General features: G+C 54.8%; 1 protein-coding gene across 5 annotated transcripts in view; it reads right to left on the bottom strand.

Moving 5' to 3' along the window:
* The window catches only part of KIF21B (kinesin family member 21B), a 59,606-nt gene that overhangs the window by 7,019 nt on the left and 36,549 nt on the right, over positions 1–16,038 (bottom strand). Inside the window, exons 23-35 of one of the 5 annotated variants that reach the window (XR_004981633.2) lie at positions 15,721–15,781; positions 15,387–15,444; positions 14,738–14,943; positions 14,234–14,308; positions 13,998–14,111; positions 13,337–13,375; positions 11,191–11,327; positions 10,777–10,957; positions 5,936–6,100; positions 3,217–3,334; positions 1,854–2,024; positions 1,218–1,417; positions 541–803 (exon numbers count right to left, since the gene is read on the bottom strand). Coding sequence is in view for 4 of the 5 variants with exons in the window: in XM_036398306.2 (XP_036254199.1) it covers positions 704–803; positions 1,218–1,417; positions 1,854–2,024; positions 3,217–3,334; positions 5,936–6,100; positions 10,777–10,957; positions 11,191–11,327; positions 13,337–13,375; positions 13,998–14,111; positions 14,234–14,308; positions 14,738–14,943; positions 15,387–15,444; positions 15,721–15,781 (1,625 nt within the window). In the remaining variant the exon portion in view is untranslated. Of the gene's footprint in view, position 1; positions 804–1,217; positions 1,418–1,853; positions 2,025–3,216; positions 3,335–5,935; positions 6,101–10,776; positions 10,958–11,190; positions 11,328–13,336; positions 13,376–13,997; positions 14,112–14,233; positions 14,309–14,737; positions 14,944–15,386; positions 15,445–15,720; positions 15,782–16,038 lie in introns of those variants that run through there. The other 4 variants (XM_036398306.2, XM_036398308.2, XM_036398307.2 and 1 more) reach the window with 4 other exon arrangements.

Below are 16,038 nucleotides of genomic sequence, written 5' to 3' on the forward strand. Positions count from 1 at the left end.
GAGGGACAGCATGACCCAGGGGTTGGGGGCAGGAGCCCCACAGCACTGCCCCAGAGGGTGCTCACTCCCCTCCCCTCCCCACCACGGCAGCATGCAGCCCCCCAAGCTTCCAGGCCCTTTTCCCTTGGCAGGAATTGTCTGATGCACTTTGGGGAGAAGGCAAACCCAATGGGGCTCAGCCTCCAGCTCACCCCACTGGCAGCAGCTGGGGACAAAGGGAAAGGGTGACCTCCAGGGCTGACCCCACACCAGGACTCCTACCCGCCCTGAATGAGCTCCAGCAGTGAAACCCAGGGAGCTGCTTTGCTCCTGGGGCATGGGCTGATTTGGGGGTGGCTGCTGACTCCCAACCCACTATCCATGCAAAGGCACGGGCAGGCCATGGCTTCCCACTGAGGTGCCAAAGTAGATGTGGGCACTTGGCGAGGAAAAAAAACCAAAAAGAAGTGAAACCAAGGCAGGGGGATGACTGGGCCGAGGGGGTGAGTCCATTCTAACAAAGACTTATCAAGTGGGGAAAAACTCAGAATAGTTTCATACCGTGAAGAAGCAGCTCAGATCAGAGAAAAAAGGGGGGGGGAAGGAAAGAGAGAGAGGAGCAAAAGCAACAGTGAGAGGGACAGAGAAAGGGGAGAGATGGAGAGAAAAGGGAAGGAGAGACGGAAGAGGAGCATATGAGCAAGAGAGTCAAAGAGCAGGAGGGTCAAGGCAGACTAGTAGCACGGCCCTTTATGGCAAGGACGCGTCGTGGAAGGCAAGGGGTGAGCCCAGGCACGTAATTCCATAACTTTACCCGGCAGTCACTGTGGCACAGATGGGAGGGGGGGAGAAGGAGAGGCAGAGAGAGACAGAGAAAAAGGAAGGGAGAAAAGGGACAGGGTCGAAAAGAGGATATCAGAGTCTTGCTGCTGAAGAGCTCCCCGAGAGCAGCAGACAATGCCCAGCCCCGAGGGAGAGGGGTCCCTGCGTGGGGAGTAACCCAGGGCATCACCAGAGCGTGGGCAGGGGGTGGCCAGGGACAGCTCTTGGCACTGCAGTGGGCAGGCCTGGCCGTGGGCAGGCTACAGTGGGCAGAAGGAGATGAAGGAGGGACTAAAAAGCTGCGATTCCCTCCCCGCTCCCTGCTCACCCAGCACCCACCCAGGCCCAGGGGGGACAGCTCAAACCCAGGGTCTCCCCTTCCCAGGGGCCACGGGGGCAGAGTGCTGGGGGCTCACCTGGAGGCAGTGAAGATGTGCTTGGAGTTGGTGCAGATGGCGTTGATGGGGCTGTCATGGCCCTTGATCTCCCCCACTGGGGTGAAGGTGTCCACGTTCCAGACCTTGATGACGCCTCCTCGGCAGGCGCTCAGCACCATGGGGCGGCCGGGGATGAAGGCCAGGGCACAGACCCAGTCTTTGTGGGCATTGGGGATTTGCTGGAGGCACAGAGCACAGCCATGACCAACCTCACCTGCAGCACCAGGGGCAGCCTCATGCACCCATCCTGTCACTGTCTCAGGGAGCTCAGCTCCTCACTGACACCCCAGGACCTGGTAGAACTGGTGGTGCCCAGGTAAGAGCCAAGGGTGTGGGCTCAAAATCATGGCTTGGTTTCTCCCTTGGGCAGGAGACAACAACCCAGAATTCAGGGTGGAACACAAGCCCCCACACTGCAACTGATGCCTCAGCCTGTCTGAAGGAGAGCCAGCAATCCCAAGCACCCTGCTGGACAAACTATGGGGGCACAGCACACCCTGACCCACTCCCAGGACTGGGAGTGCCCTCCCTGGTGAGCTCCACTGGCACCAGGTTTCTGGACAAACCCCCAGGCCCCAGCAGCAACCCCCATTTGCCCTGTGCTCCCCTCCAGACCTGGATAAGTTCCTGCTGCTCCAGATCCCACTTCTTTATGCCGTTGTCCCTGGAGCCACTGAAGAGGACATCTCCCTGGATGGCCAGGCACTCGATGCCATCGTAGTGAGGGGGCTCGAAGTTGTGAGTGGGGCTGATATTGCCCACCATGCCCTCCGTGATCTCAAACACCTGGGGAAGAGCAGCAGGTAACAAACCACAGATGGCACTGGGGACTCCCTCCCCTGGACAGTTTGGCCACCACCCTCTGTGTCCCAGGCTCAGGGCACCCAGAGTGATTTTGGGAATGGGACTGGGCATTGGCTGCTGGAGGCTTTTGGGGCTGAGGGTCCTGCCACAAGCAGAGGAGATCTGCCACCAGGGACGGCCCCACTCTGCTGTATTTTACTCATGGTGAACCTTCACACTCCTCTGGAGCCAAGCTGACAGCTGAGGGGGATCCTGTCTCACCACCTCACCACTCTTCCTCCCTTCCCTGGGGACAGCTCTAATTCAACCTGCTAAAACCTGAAAGGAAGGGACAGGCTCCTGCTGTGCTGGAGCTGTGACTGAGCAGGCACAAGGCATCTTTATCAGGGAGGGATTATGGAGCAGAACAGTGAACTGCTCATCTGGGTCAGCCCTCACATGAAAATCCCAACCAGAGAGGCTGATGCATGAGAGAAATGCAACTTCTTCTCTCAAGGTGCATTGTGGACCAAGCAAAAGGCAAGATTTGGGAAGAAGAAACAAGGAAAACCTCAAATGCAGAGGTGAAAACAGAATCTGGGCTCAGCTTTCAGGAGGAGAGAAGAGTGAGGGGTTCCCAACACCTAGGCTTCCCTACAGGACTTTAAAAATGTGGGTGTTAAATTGGTAGGTGCTGCTGCCCATCTCTTGTCCCCAGCAAGCCTCTCCTGTCCAAAGGCAGGCTGAGTTAACATTCAGGCAATGCAGTCAAACCTCCACTCAACACCCAGCACAGCTGGCTCACTGATAGAGGCAAGAAAGGCTCTTCTGCAAGGTTTTATTCCAGCAGGGTAACTCAGTCCCTGAGGGACAAATGCAGGGAAAGAGGAAGAACCACGTGGAGCAGGCAGCTTATAAAGGGGAAGGGGTGGGGGGCAGAGCTAAGGGCTGGGCAGAGGGGCCTGGCCACCAGGGGTAGGGGGGTGGTACCAGGGGTACCAAGCCAGTGACAGGGATGGAGAAACCAGAGGAAGTTGTGACACCAAGTCCGTGGGGGAGACTGTTCTCCCTTTGGGAGGCATGACTCTGTTAAGTAGTTAATGTTTCAGGGCTGAGGGCTTGGGGCTTGACCAAGGGAGGAGAGTTGATGGGATGCTACAGGACTCGGGGTGCTGCTCCCCAAGGAGCAGAGTACCTTGACATAGTGATCCTTGGAGCCTGTGACCACCAGGTCGTGGTTGCTGGGTGTCTGGCTCACTGTCAGGCACATCACGGGCCCGATGTGGCCGCTGAGCTTCCCCACGGGCTGCAGCCTGCGAGGGCAGCGAGGGCACAGCTCAGCCCCTGCCCGTGCTGGGGCTCATCCCGAGGGCCCTCCCACACCCAGCCCCACTCACACCCAGCCCCACTCACCCCCAGCCCCACTCACACCCAGCATCACCCCCAGCCTCACTCACACCCAGCCCCACTCACACCCAGCATCACCCCCAGCCCCACTCACACCCAGCATCACCCCCAGCCCCACTCACCCCCAGCCCCACTCACACCCAGCATCACCCCCAGCCTCACTCACCCCCAGCCCCACTCACCCCCAGCCCCACTCACCCCCAGCCCCACTCACCCCCAGCCTCACTCACACCCAGCCCCACTCACCCCCAGCCCCACTCACACCCAGCATCACCCCCAGCCCCACTCACACCCAGCCTCACCCCCAGCCCCACTCGCCCCCAGCCCCACCCCAACCCTCACTCACACCCAGCCTCACCCCCAGCCTCCCTCATCCAGCCTCCCCCAGCCCTCCCTGGGGTGCCCCAGTTGGGGCTGCTCCCTCTGGGGAAGAGTGGGCAGGGAGAGCCCATTGCCCGTGATCCAAGGAGGAGGGCAGGCTGAGAGTGTGCCAACATCTGGCTGTGTACCCTGAGAGTGTGCCAACATCTGGCTGTGCATCCTGACAGTGTGCCAACATCTGGCTGTGCATCCTGAGAGTGCCAACATGCGGCTGCAGAGCCCACAGGGTTCACAGCCCTGGGCAGGTAGAAGGACAAGGGGAAACCAGGGCCCTGCTGCTCATCCCACTTTTGTCTTTTCTGTTCTGCTGAGCTCTGCCCAGTGCACAGACAAACCCCCCACCCCACACAGCTCCAGTGCTGTTCATCACCCCTTGGGTCACAACTGTAAATCTTAAATTTCCAAATCTTAAATATTAAGAATTTTTTTAAATATTTCTTTTAATTTTAAATTAAGATTTATGATCTTAAAAAAATCTTAATTTTTTAAAAAATTTAAAAGCCTAAACTTTAAATTTAAAAATATTAAATTTAAAATTTAAGAAAATCTTAACTTTAAATCTTAAATTTAAATTTTAAATCTTAAATTAATCTTTAATTCTTAAACTAAGATTTATGATTGTAAAACATCTTAAATTTTTTAAAATTTAAAATATTAAATTTTAAATAAATCTTAAAATTAAGAAAAATTTTAAAATCTTAAATTTAAGAAGACCTTAAATTTAAATCTTAAATTAATCTTTAATTCTTAAATTAAGATCTATGATCTTAAAAAATCTTAAATTTTTAAAGACTTAAAATCTTAAATGTTAAATTTAAGAAAAATTTAAAATCTTAAATTTAAGAAAATCTTAAATCCTAAATGAATCTTTAATTCTTAAATTAAGATTTAAGATCTTAAAAAATCTTAAATTTTTTAAAAATTTAAAATCTTAAATTTAAAAATCCTAAATTTAAATCTTAAATCTTAAACAATCTTAATGTTTAATTCTTAAATTAAGATTTAAGATCTTAAAAAATCTTAACGTTTTAAAGATTTAAAATCTTAAGTTATATTTAAAAATCTTAAATTTAAGATTTAAGAAAATTTTAATCTTAAATCTTAAAAAATCTTTAACATTTTTTTAAATTAAAACCACTAGGATCCCATAGGAAAGCATCCTGAAAAAACTTATTCAAGGCAACTCCTGCTGTGAAAAAGGCTTTCATTTTGCCCAGGGGGATCAATTCATTTTGCCCAGGGGGATCATTTAATTTTCCTCAGGGCATCGATTCATTGTGCCCAGGGGAATCAATTCATTTTGCCAAGGGGGATAATTACATATTGCCCAAGGGGATCATTTCATTTTCCCCAGGGGGATCATTTCATTTTCCCCAGGGGCATCATTTCATGCCACTCCGAGCCCCTGCCCTGCTGAGCCCCAGCCTTGCCCATCTCAGCCCCAGCCCTGCCCAGCCCTGCTGAACCTCAGCCCTGCCCTGCTGAGCCCCCAGCCCTGCCCATCTCAGCCCCAGCCCTGCCCAGCCCTGCTGAGCCCCCAGCCCTGCCCTGCTGAGCCCCCAGCCCTGCCCTGCTGAGCCCCAGCCCTGCCCTGCTGAGCCCCCAGCCCTGCCCAGCTCAGCCCCCAGCCCTGCCCTGCTGAGCCCCCAGCCCTGCCCAGCTCAGCCCCCAGCCCTGCCCTGCTGAGCCCCCAGCCCTGCCCTGCTGAGCCCCCAGCCCTGCCCTGCTGAGCCCCTGCCCTGCTGGGCCCCAGCCTTGCCCATCTCAGCCCCAGCCCTGCCCAGCCCTGCTGAGCCCCCAGCCCTGCTGAGCCCCCAGCCCTGCTGAGCCCCCAGGCCTGACCTGCTGAGCCCCCAGCCCTGCCCAGCCCTGCTCAGCCCTGCTCAGCCCCAGCCCAGCCCTGCTGAGCCCCCAGGCCTGCCCTGCTGAGCCCCCAGCCCTGCCCTGCTGAGCCCCCAGCCCTGCCCATCTCAGCCCCAGCCCTGCCCAGCCCTGCTGAGCCCCCAGCCCTGCTGAGCCCCCAGCCCTGCTGAGCCCCCAGGCCTGACCTGCTGAGCTCCCAGCCCTGCTGAGCCCCCAGCCCTGCCCTGCTCAGCCCCCAGCCCTGCTGAGCCCCCAGGCCTGACCTGCTGAGCTCCCAGACGCGCACGGCGTTGCCGGCGGCCGCGTAGAGCGCGGTGCCCGCGGGGTTGAGCGCGATCTGGTTGATCTGGTGCTCGCCCTGCACGCTGGTGACCGTGCGGCTGCTGGTCCCGGCACACGCGTCCCCAGAGATCACCTGGCCAGACGACCTGAAGGGGGAGAGTTCAGAGTAATTAGCATTGACTCCATGATTGTGGGAGGCTGATCAATCACAGAATCACAGGGTTGGAAGAGACCTTCAAGATCATCAAGTCCAACCTGTCCCCTGACACCTCAACTCAACCCTGGCACCCAGTGCCACATCCAGGCTCGTTTTAAACACACCCAGGGATGGTGACTCCACCACCTCCTCAGGCAGCCATTCCAGAACTTTATCACTCTTTCCATGAAAAACTTTTTCCTGATATCCAACCTGTATTTCCCTTGGTGCAGCTCGAGGCTGTGTGCTCTGGTTCTGTCAGTGCTGCCTGGAGAAAGAGCCCAACCCCAGCTGAGCACAGGCACCTTTCAGGAGCTGTACAGAGTGGTGAGGGCAGCCCTGAGTCTCCTTTCTCCAGGCTGAGCACCCCCAGCTCCCTCAGTGGTTCCTCACAGGGTTTCTGTTCCCAGCCCCTCTCCAGCCTCGTTGTGCTCCTCTGGACGCACTCAAGCATCTCAACATCCTTCCCAAACTGAGAGGCCAGCACTGGACACAACACTCCAGGTGTGCCCTCACCAGTGCCCAGCACAGGGGCAGAATGACCTCCCTGCTCCTGCTGGCCACACCATTCCTGATCCAGGCCAGGAGCCATTGGCCTTCTTGGCCACCAGGGCACTCTGCTGGCTCATGTCCAGCCAGCTGTCACCAGCACCCCCAGGTCCCTTTCTGCCTGAGCACTGTCCAGCCACACCATCCCCAGCCTATACCTTTATTTTACTATCCTATACTATGTGGCTGCATTTCTCTTCACAGAGAAAAGCAAGGCACAATTTTTCCCAAGGATTTTTTGGGAAAGGCAGAGAGAAGCCTCAAAGAAGAGAAAAACAATTCTTATCTCTATTCTCTGCTCCTGTTGTTTTGCACGTGTGGAATGTGTTAGGATATTGTTTACCTGAAGGAATTTGGTAATTGGATTTTGCTGAGGATTGTTTTGTTTCCTTGGCCAATCAATCACACAAATCCATTGCCTGACTGTTGAGAGACAGTCACAAGTTTTCTTTAGTATTCCTTAGCATTTTTTGTACTATAGATATAATATAATACAGTATAATAAAGAGAGTGTTCAGCATTCCAAAGCCTTGGAGTCAGATGTCAATTATTCCTGTGACAGAGGCACCCTGATATTTCTATACCACTATATTATATTATAATACTATTTTATACTGTAATACTATATTATCCTATAATATTATATTATCCTATTAAGAAAAAACCCATCTGTGGAGAGAGATGGGCATGCCAGACCTCTCCCTTGGAGAGGTATCCCTTGAATGGGCTGTGATAAGATCTCAAACTCTCCTGGACTGAGAAATCCTCCTTGGTCATGGTGAGTTCTCAGCACACTTTGGAACCCCATGTAGATTTGTTGGGACTGATTGGTTTTCCCCCTTTGTACCATAAAACCCCAGTTTCTGCCCTGTTCAGGAGGGAGCTGCTGTTCCTGGCCTCCTTTGCAGGGTGCTGGAATAAAGGAACTCTGTGGAACAACCACATGGTGCTCCTGTCTCTTTGTCCCTGTGTTGGCCTGGATACACCTGGCAAGGCAGAACTGAAATCACTGAGAGCTGAAATCCCTGCTAAGAGCTGAGCTGGCTGCCCCTTGCTGAGGGACTGCCTGAGACCCCTAGGAAGTTGTCTCTTGCAGGACCTCTCTCTGGGAAGGTTGTGGCGTCCAGGTTGAGCCATCAGACCCTCCCATCGCCCTTGCAGACAGTCTGATAACAGCTTTGACCTAATTGGTCCTTGAATCTAAAACACCATCACCAGTGGCCCTTTGGTAAAGAAATCTCCATAACACATTCCACATGTGCACAACAACACAGGTGCAGCAAGTGGAGATAAGCCTTGTTTCTCATTCTTTTCTCTGAGCTTTCTCACAGCTTCCCTGGAAAATCCTGGGAGAGCTATGTGTCTGTCTCTGTTCAGAGGATATGTGATTGCCACAGGTGATGCCTTGTCAAGGCTGAACAGAGCCTAGAACAGAGACTACACAGAGCTAAAGAATAAAGCAGGGATTAATTAGGAGGCCTCAATAGATCCACCTTGGGCAGCACAAGAGCCCAGCAATTTACACTTTGTCTGGGGCAAAGCAACCTCATAGAAATGCCACTACTATGGTAGAATTGTGCCTAAAGACAAAAAAAGCTTTTGTTCTCTATTGCAGCTTTTTAAATACTCAAAGCACTTAGGATAAGTTTCTACTAAAAGCTAAAATCTATATTCTAAATCTGTATTTCTATTTCACTTTGTAGCTTTATATATCTCAGTTTCTCCAGGGCTTTCAGTTCAATCCTTGTGCTTAGATTTCCCTCCAGGCCTGTGCCCTGAGGGGCTTGTATTCCAACACCAGCCAGGGCTACAGCCCAGGTGAGCCCAAATGGTCCCAAAATGGATGACAGGTCATGGGGTCTCTCACTTTTATAAGTTCTGGTCCATTTGCATATTGGAGTTAATTGTCCAATTCCAGCTTTAGCCTATCAAGTCCCATCCTTCTTGCCTTTCTCTCTTCATTCCACGTTGTTTGTGCTCTTGGGCCTGAGATTTGGATCATTTGTCCTTGGTGCCCAGCTAGAGAAGGAATTGTTTTGTCTCCCTGCTCTGTGCACAGAGCTCACCATCCCATAATATGAAGCCCAGACCCACACACTAAAGCAGCACAGGATCTGAAAAACAGAAAAGCCAAAACCTGAGGCATCAGGAAGGATGAGACCAGAGGCAGTGAGGAACCACAGGGCTGTCCCCAGGCTGGCACAGCTGGGTCCCACACTGAGGAAAGGCCCTGGAGTGTCCTTGTCCCTCTGGCCACGATGGGACCAACAGGAGCTTTGTCCCACAGGCCAGTGCCCAGCCTGCAAAGGCAGCCAAGGATCAGGGTCTGGGCATGACTCAGAGCATCCTGCCCTGGTTTCCAGCTGAGTTTCCTCTGCTCTCCTGTGCCTCTCTGCTTCCCACAGGAGAGCTGGGGAGTGCTGGCATCCAGCACAGGGCAGCAGAGGCCTTGGCCTCTGTGCCAAGAGAGAAGCCAAGGCAGGTGAGCTGAGGCTGCATGGGGAAAGGAGACCTGAGCCACAGCAAGTGGGTAACTCTGACCTACTATAGGAATGTACCCCGTGCTGACAGAGTGACAAAACTGTCCTTTGTCCCCCTAAAAAGGAAAGAAGCCCAGAAGTTTCTCTCCTCAACTAGGTGAAAAAGCCACCTCATAGGTCTAGGTGACTTCACCTCAAACTTAAGGATAGCCAAATGGACAGAAGCCAAAGAGTCCCAGCTGGGCGATTTACTAGAAAAAGAAGAGAACAAAGAAACAAATTGCTTTAGTGGGGTGTTTTACCAGGAGCAAGAACCTCTTGCACTTGGCTTGGCTTTTCTCTGTTTGTTATTTTGCCTTTTATTAAACCTTTTTGTTTCCAACACTGCTATCTTGGGTGAGTAATAGACCTCCAAGAGCTTATGAGACCTGGCTCGAGGAGGCTGCTGTTACTACCTACCATCCTGTCCTAACCTTTGAGCCCTACTCCAGACTGGCAGCCACAGCTCCCATTTGTTCCATGCTCCCTTCTGGTCCTCAAACTCCTCACAGAGCCCCATGTTTCCCACTGAAGAGGCTGTGATTTACCCAGACACTGCTGTTTGGGGCTGTGCCCCCCATGGGAGCTGTCAGTTCTCAGAACAGCTGCAAAATCTCTTCAAAGCTCCTGACCCTTAACAAGTGCTGGATTCTGCACCTGGGACACAGCAACCCTGGCTGTGTGTACACAGCAGGGAACAGAGGCTGGAGAGCAGCTGTGGGAAGGGACCTGGGCATCCTGGTCAATGCACATGAGTCAGCACTGCCCTGGAGGGACATCCATGTCCTGGGATGTCCATGGCACAGCATGGCCAGCTGGGCAGAGGGGATTGTCCTGCCCCTGCACTGGGGTAGCCTCACCTCAAGCCCTCAGGGCAGTTTTGAGCACCACAATATAAAAAAGACATGAAGCCACTGGAGAGCATCCTAAAGAAGGCCATGAGAATGGTGAAGGGTCTGGAGGGGAAGCCTCATGAGGAGCAGCTGAGGTCACTTGGTTTGTTCAGCCTAGAGGGGAGACCTCACTGGGGTCTTCAACATCCTCCTGAGGGGCTGCAGAGGGACAGGGACTGATCTCTTCTCTCTCATGACAAGTGACAGGACTGGCAGGAATGGCTGGAGCTGAGCTGGGAGATGTTTAGGTTGGATGTCAGGAAAAGGTTCTTCCCTCAGAGGGTGCTGTGGTGCTGAACAGGCTCCCCAGGAAATGGGCACAGCTCTGAGCCTGTCTGAGTCCAAGAAGTGTTTGGACAACGCTCCCAGGCACAGGGCGGGATTGTTGGTGTGTCCTGCACAAGGCCAGGAGGTGGACTTGATCCTGATGGGTCCCTTCCAACTCAGCACATTCTGTGATTTTATGACCCCGAGTCTTTGCTGCAGGAGTCCCCAGGAATTCCCTCATCCCAACCTCTCCCAACCTCCCTGTTCCCTCAGGAAGCAGCCCTCCAAACTGGCACTAAGGAGCTGTATCTGGCCATGTCCCCAGCCCCTGCCGGTTCTGTAAAGGCTCCTGCAGAGCCACAGAAGCCCAGAGTGCCCAGGTCCCCGAGCTGACGTACGTGAGGGTGCGGACGCAGCGGGCGGAGTCGCGGATGTCCCACACCTTGATGTACGAGGTGGACACGGTGAACACCAGCCCCGTGTGGCTGCAGTACTTGATGGAAACCACATTGTTGGGGTGGCCCTTGAGAGAGGCGATTTCCTGGCCTGTCACCAGGTTCCACATCTTGCAGCTGCGGTCTGTGGGAGGAAGAACACGCCCAGGAGTGTTGGGGGCGTCTCCTCCAAGGGCATGGTGGCCTGGGGACAATATTCCCTCTGAGCATGTCCCCCCCACCCACAGGGCCAGAGGAAAGGAGCCAGCCAGCCCCAGCACAGGGGCAGGGCTCAACACTGAAGACAGGGACCACCCCTGTAATGCCAACACTTCCCCTGCTCCCACAGCATCTGCATCCTCCCTGCCCATCACCCACCTTTGGAGCCCGTGAAGAGCAGCTCATCGGTGGCATCCAGGCAGAGCACAGGCTTGGTGTGTCCCTCTGCCACTGAGACACACTGCAGAGGGGCTGTCCGGGCATTCTTGGTGCCACCCACCGGGTTGATGATGCCCCTTCACAGGAGAGAGAGAACAGGTACAGTGCCCACAGCCCCAGGGCATGGAAGAACATGAGCTGGCTCACACCAAGCCCAGAGTGAGACAGGCTGCTCCACCTGAAGGTGGCCTGTCTGAGCTGAGGTCTCTGTGGAAACCCCAGAATGTCCCCATGGGCACCCCCTGCCATCACACAGGGAAAGGGGGAGGCTGCCCAGCGACCTCTGCTCTCCCCCCAAACCTCTCCTGCTTCACCAGCACAAACCCAGGACAGTTCAGGAGACTCAGCTCCTTGGCCCTGAGGCCCATTTGTGGAGTCTCCAGCCTGAAGCTGAAGCTCTGCTGGGATAATGTTTCAGAGTTCCAGTATCAGCACCCCCATCCCCTGGAGCTGTCACCTCTGGCTGGTAGCATTTGCAGACAGGGCCTCGCTCCTTCACACAGATCCCAAGAGTGACCAAGGGCAGCACCAGCATCTGCCCCCCATGTCCCTGCTGCAATGGCTGTTCCTGCCCCCACTGCTGGCCCTGGGCAGGAGAGCACCTACCCCTGCCAAGGAACACTGCTCTGTCCTGGGGGACATCATCTGCCAAACCCTCCACTTCAGACGTGCTCAGGGTGCTGAGCACCACCAGCCTGACCCTGCTGTGTGTGACCCCTGGCAGGGGTGTGACCTGGTCATCAAGCACAGCCACAACACCCAAAGTTGTGCTTGTTTCTTCTTGCAGGCAGGGAAACTGAAGCATGGGGCGAGAGCAGGGCAAGGTTTGCATTAGTTGTGAGGACAAGCACAGGCTCATTAATTGGGTTTGGAAATCACATGCATGTGATGTTCCTCAGCTCTGCCCTTACCAAAGCCAAGCCAACAGCCTTCCCCTCACCCCCAGAGCTTCCACCAGCCTCAAAGCAACACTGAATCCAAGGGGAAATCCCTGCACTGCATCTTCCATGGATTTTGAGTGGCTGCCTGACTACGAACTGCCCAGGGTGACCCTCTCAGACTGGTCTGGTGTCACCTCCCCAGTGACAGGGGGTCTGCAGGAGCTCAGGGCACAGGCAGAGGGAGGGGACCCCTGGGTGCTGGACAGCTGATCATGGAATCATGGAATGGTTTGGGTTGGGAGGGACTTTAGACACCATCTCATTCCATGTCCCTGCCATGAGCAGGGACACCTTCCACTAGACCAGGTGGGGCTCCAAGGCCCATCCAATCTGGCCTTGGACACTTCCAGGGATGGGGCAGCCACAGCTTCTCTGGGCAGCCTGTGCCAGGGTCTCACCATCCTCACAGGGAAGAATTCCTTCCTAAAATCTAGTCCAAATCTCTCCTCTTTCAGTTTTAAACTGTTCCCCCTTGTCCTGTCACTATTTGCCCATGTAAAAAGTTGCTCTCCCTCTTTGTTACAAGCCCCTTTAGGCACTGGAAGGCTGCAATGTTCCTAAAGGATGGGGGAAATGTGGCCCTTTGTTCTGGGAAACCTCTGTAGTGAGGTGGATGCAGGGAGAGAAGCCCAGGAGAACCTTAACTCCAAGGCTGAGCTCTGCACCACAATCTCACTCGATTTCTTTAGGGAAGAGACTGACCTTTGCCAACTCAGCACCAGGGCAGCACAACCAGGCACGAGCTGAACCTGAGGTAACTGCCTGGAGGAAGCTTGCACAAAGGATGTACTGCAAGCACCCTTCCCATCATCTCACCATCCTGCTGGAGAGCTGGGGAAGGGGTGGGACGTGGTGGCCTCATGCTGGCATGAACCCATGAGAGCTGGAGGAGAACATGCTGCCAACCCAAACCAGCCAGCACCCACCAGTGAGCCCAGCACCACGTACCAAGGGCTGATCCAAGCAGGAACAGCTTGAACTGACAGCATCAGGCACCAGAGGTGGCATGCCAGGGGGACAGACACACAAGCTGGGAAGGGGGAGAGCAGCAAGCTGCAGGCAGAGCATGCAGGGACAGGGAGAGCAGGCATCTGACAGAGAGAAGGAGGAGCAGAGGAAGGGATAATAAATAGAATTGTCTATACCTCAGCACCTCCGAGACAGAGGAATCGCTGTCATCAGACCTAGGGGCAGAAAATTAGCAGGATTATGGGAGAGAAAACCCAGAGTAGAGAAGGCAGCAGTGGAGTCAGAGGTGGAAGATTGTTATTGCATCCAAGCCAGTGTAGGACAGAGAGAAGGAGTGGAGGGAGGGAGAAGGAGAAGCACACGTGGAGAACCAGGGGAGAGCAGAAGAGCAGGAAGGCATGTGAGGAACAGACAGCAGGTCTCCATCAGGGAACACCAGCGCTGCTAGCAAGCCCAGAGCAGCACCTGACCTGCTGCCAGGAGAGGCTGGAGCAGCACTTGTGGCTGGGTGCCAGCCCATCAGCTTCCTCTGAGCCCTCATCCCCTCACCCATCCTGCTCCCTCGTCTTTCTGGGCCTCCAAGTCTGGCACCACCCTGTCTGCAGGCAGAGGCCAGCACTGTGAGCTCAGAGGGGCACAGTGGGCAGGAGCACAGCCCTGCCATGGCAGCTGCTCCCTCACAGGGAGAAGCAGGGAGGTGAAGAGGGGACAGGACACTGGCTGGAGCCAATCCAAGCCCTGGTGATGCTATACACCCCCACAGGACTCAGTACAGGCCACGTGCTATCCTGGTCTGGGCTCCCCTCGCTCAGACACTCTCACCCCAGCAGGACTCACTTGTCCAAGGCAGATCCCTGGCTCTGGGTGCTCGTGAGACGGGAGAAGACGTTGCGGTCGTTGCGCGGACGGGTGGGTGGGGAGGAGGGCGGTGTGAAGCCGATGTCTGCAGGCCTGAGCCAAAGGATCAGAGGGACACATGACTTGGAACTGCTCACCTGGCACCTGACTGGGCCCAGAAAGAATCCTGGGCCACACAGCCCCCCTGGCCGTGTCAGTGTTTCTCTCAAGCTCACCTGGCAGGCTGCCCACGGTCGTAGGATTTCCGCCGGGTCAGGGGTGAGGTGTCCGAGCCCCGGGACTGCCTGGGACTGCAGCAAGTGAACAAAGCTGAGTGGGTGCCTGCCCTGCCCCAGGATCCCTCCCCAGTCAACACCTCTGTCCTCCCCCAGAAGAGCAAACAAGAGATTGGGCTGGAGTCACAATCTCGAGGCAGAGTGCAGAGGCTTTGGCAGCCCAAGACACCTCCAAAAATGCTGATAACCCAGAGCAGGGAGTTGGGGACCCTCGTGGTCCTTCCCCCTGCTTCTGAAGTATCCTCCTCTCCATCTGCAAAGGACACCAACACACTCCTACACACTCTCCAAGCCCCGCTGAGGAAATTCCCCATGGCATGCTGTAGCCAAGCATGGACAGATGCAGGACTGGGCTTCCCACACCCCTCTGCACGTCCACAGGCCAGGCACAGGCCCCCAGGCCATGCCCCCTGAGCCCCCCAGCCCCTGGTGGCCCATGCTCACAAGGTGCTGCCCCGGGTGGGCAGGCTGATGGTGCGCGACACCTTCTCCTTGTAATAGGGGTCCCGGATGGAGAAGCCAATCCCGTCCTCCTTGATCTCCATGAGGGATGCCAAGGACTTGGTGATGTTCTTGGTGGACACGTCCAGCGTGGGTCCCAGACACTCAGCTGACACTGCCTTCATCTGCCCCGAAAGCTTGGGCTCTCCCTAGAGCAGGGCAGAGGGCTCAGGGCGGGCACAGGGGGCAGTGGGAGCAGCCCCCAATGGGGGCTGGAAGAGTTTGTGCTCTCTGGCCACACACCAGCTCCCCCAGGTCCCACTGGGATGCCCATCAGCCAGCCCTCCAGCAAACATGACAGCCTGTACAGAACAGTGGCTGCTTCCCTCCATGGGGACATCCTCAGTGCCACTCAGATTTGGAAGGTACTGCCTGGTGTGGTGGGTGCTTCCCAAGTCTCTGGTGCTCCAGGACAGGACCATTGTACCAGGAGACCTTGGTTCTGCCCATCCACAGAGCAGCCATACTGTCTTATGCCAAGCCTGGCTCCCCAAGGTTCAGACTGCAGAGCAGAGGCCTGAAGCATCACTGAACATCCCTCCCTCCCTCCTCCCAGCCTCTGTGACCAGCCCACACAAAAAGGCCAACTAACCTTGAACTTGAAGTCATCCTGGCTTGCTGAGCCCTTCATGGTGAAAGACTGGGAGATGCTGCAATGAGAAAGGAGCAAAGATGGATCTTCAGTGCCAAACTCTCTTCAGAAAGCTGGTGCCACTGCTCCACCAGACTCCTTGGGTCACCCTCTGCCCCCCAGCACCCCTTCTCCAAGGAATGACCAAGCCTTCACTCCCTGCTCGTGTCCAAGACACATCCTGCTCCACCCACCAAGGGCTGGGCACCACAGAAAAGCTCAGGTGGGGCTCTGTTCATCCATGGCCCTCTACGAGGTCCATGAATGGCATCACAGTGCCAGGCTGGGTGCTCACCTCCCATCTGAGGCCAGGCTGAACTCTGAAACTTCCTCATCTGTGCTGGTGTAGCCATTCTCTGTGAGAGGGAGACAGTGCATCAGCAGAGGGGACCCAGAGGGGACCCCACTGTCACCAACCACCCCAAACCCTGCAGCAGAGGGGGCAGCCCAGGAAGGTATGAAGGATAACCCAGTCCTTGTCCCTGTTATCCATGGCCAGGAGGGCATGGGGGCTGACCCAGTCCCTGTTATCCATGGCCAGAAAGGTGTAGGGGTGACCCAGTCCCTGTTATCCATGGCCAGAAAGGTGTAGGGGTGACCCAGTCCCTGTTAT

The sequence above is a fragment of the Molothrus ater genome, chromosome 25 (assembly GCF_012460135.2).
Source record: "Molothrus ater isolate BHLD 08-10-18 breed brown headed cowbird chromosome 25, BPBGC_Mater_1.1, whole genome shotgun sequence".
In the NCBI taxonomy this organism is placed as follows: domain Eukaryota; kingdom Metazoa; phylum Chordata; class Aves; order Passeriformes; family Icteridae; genus Molothrus; species Molothrus ater.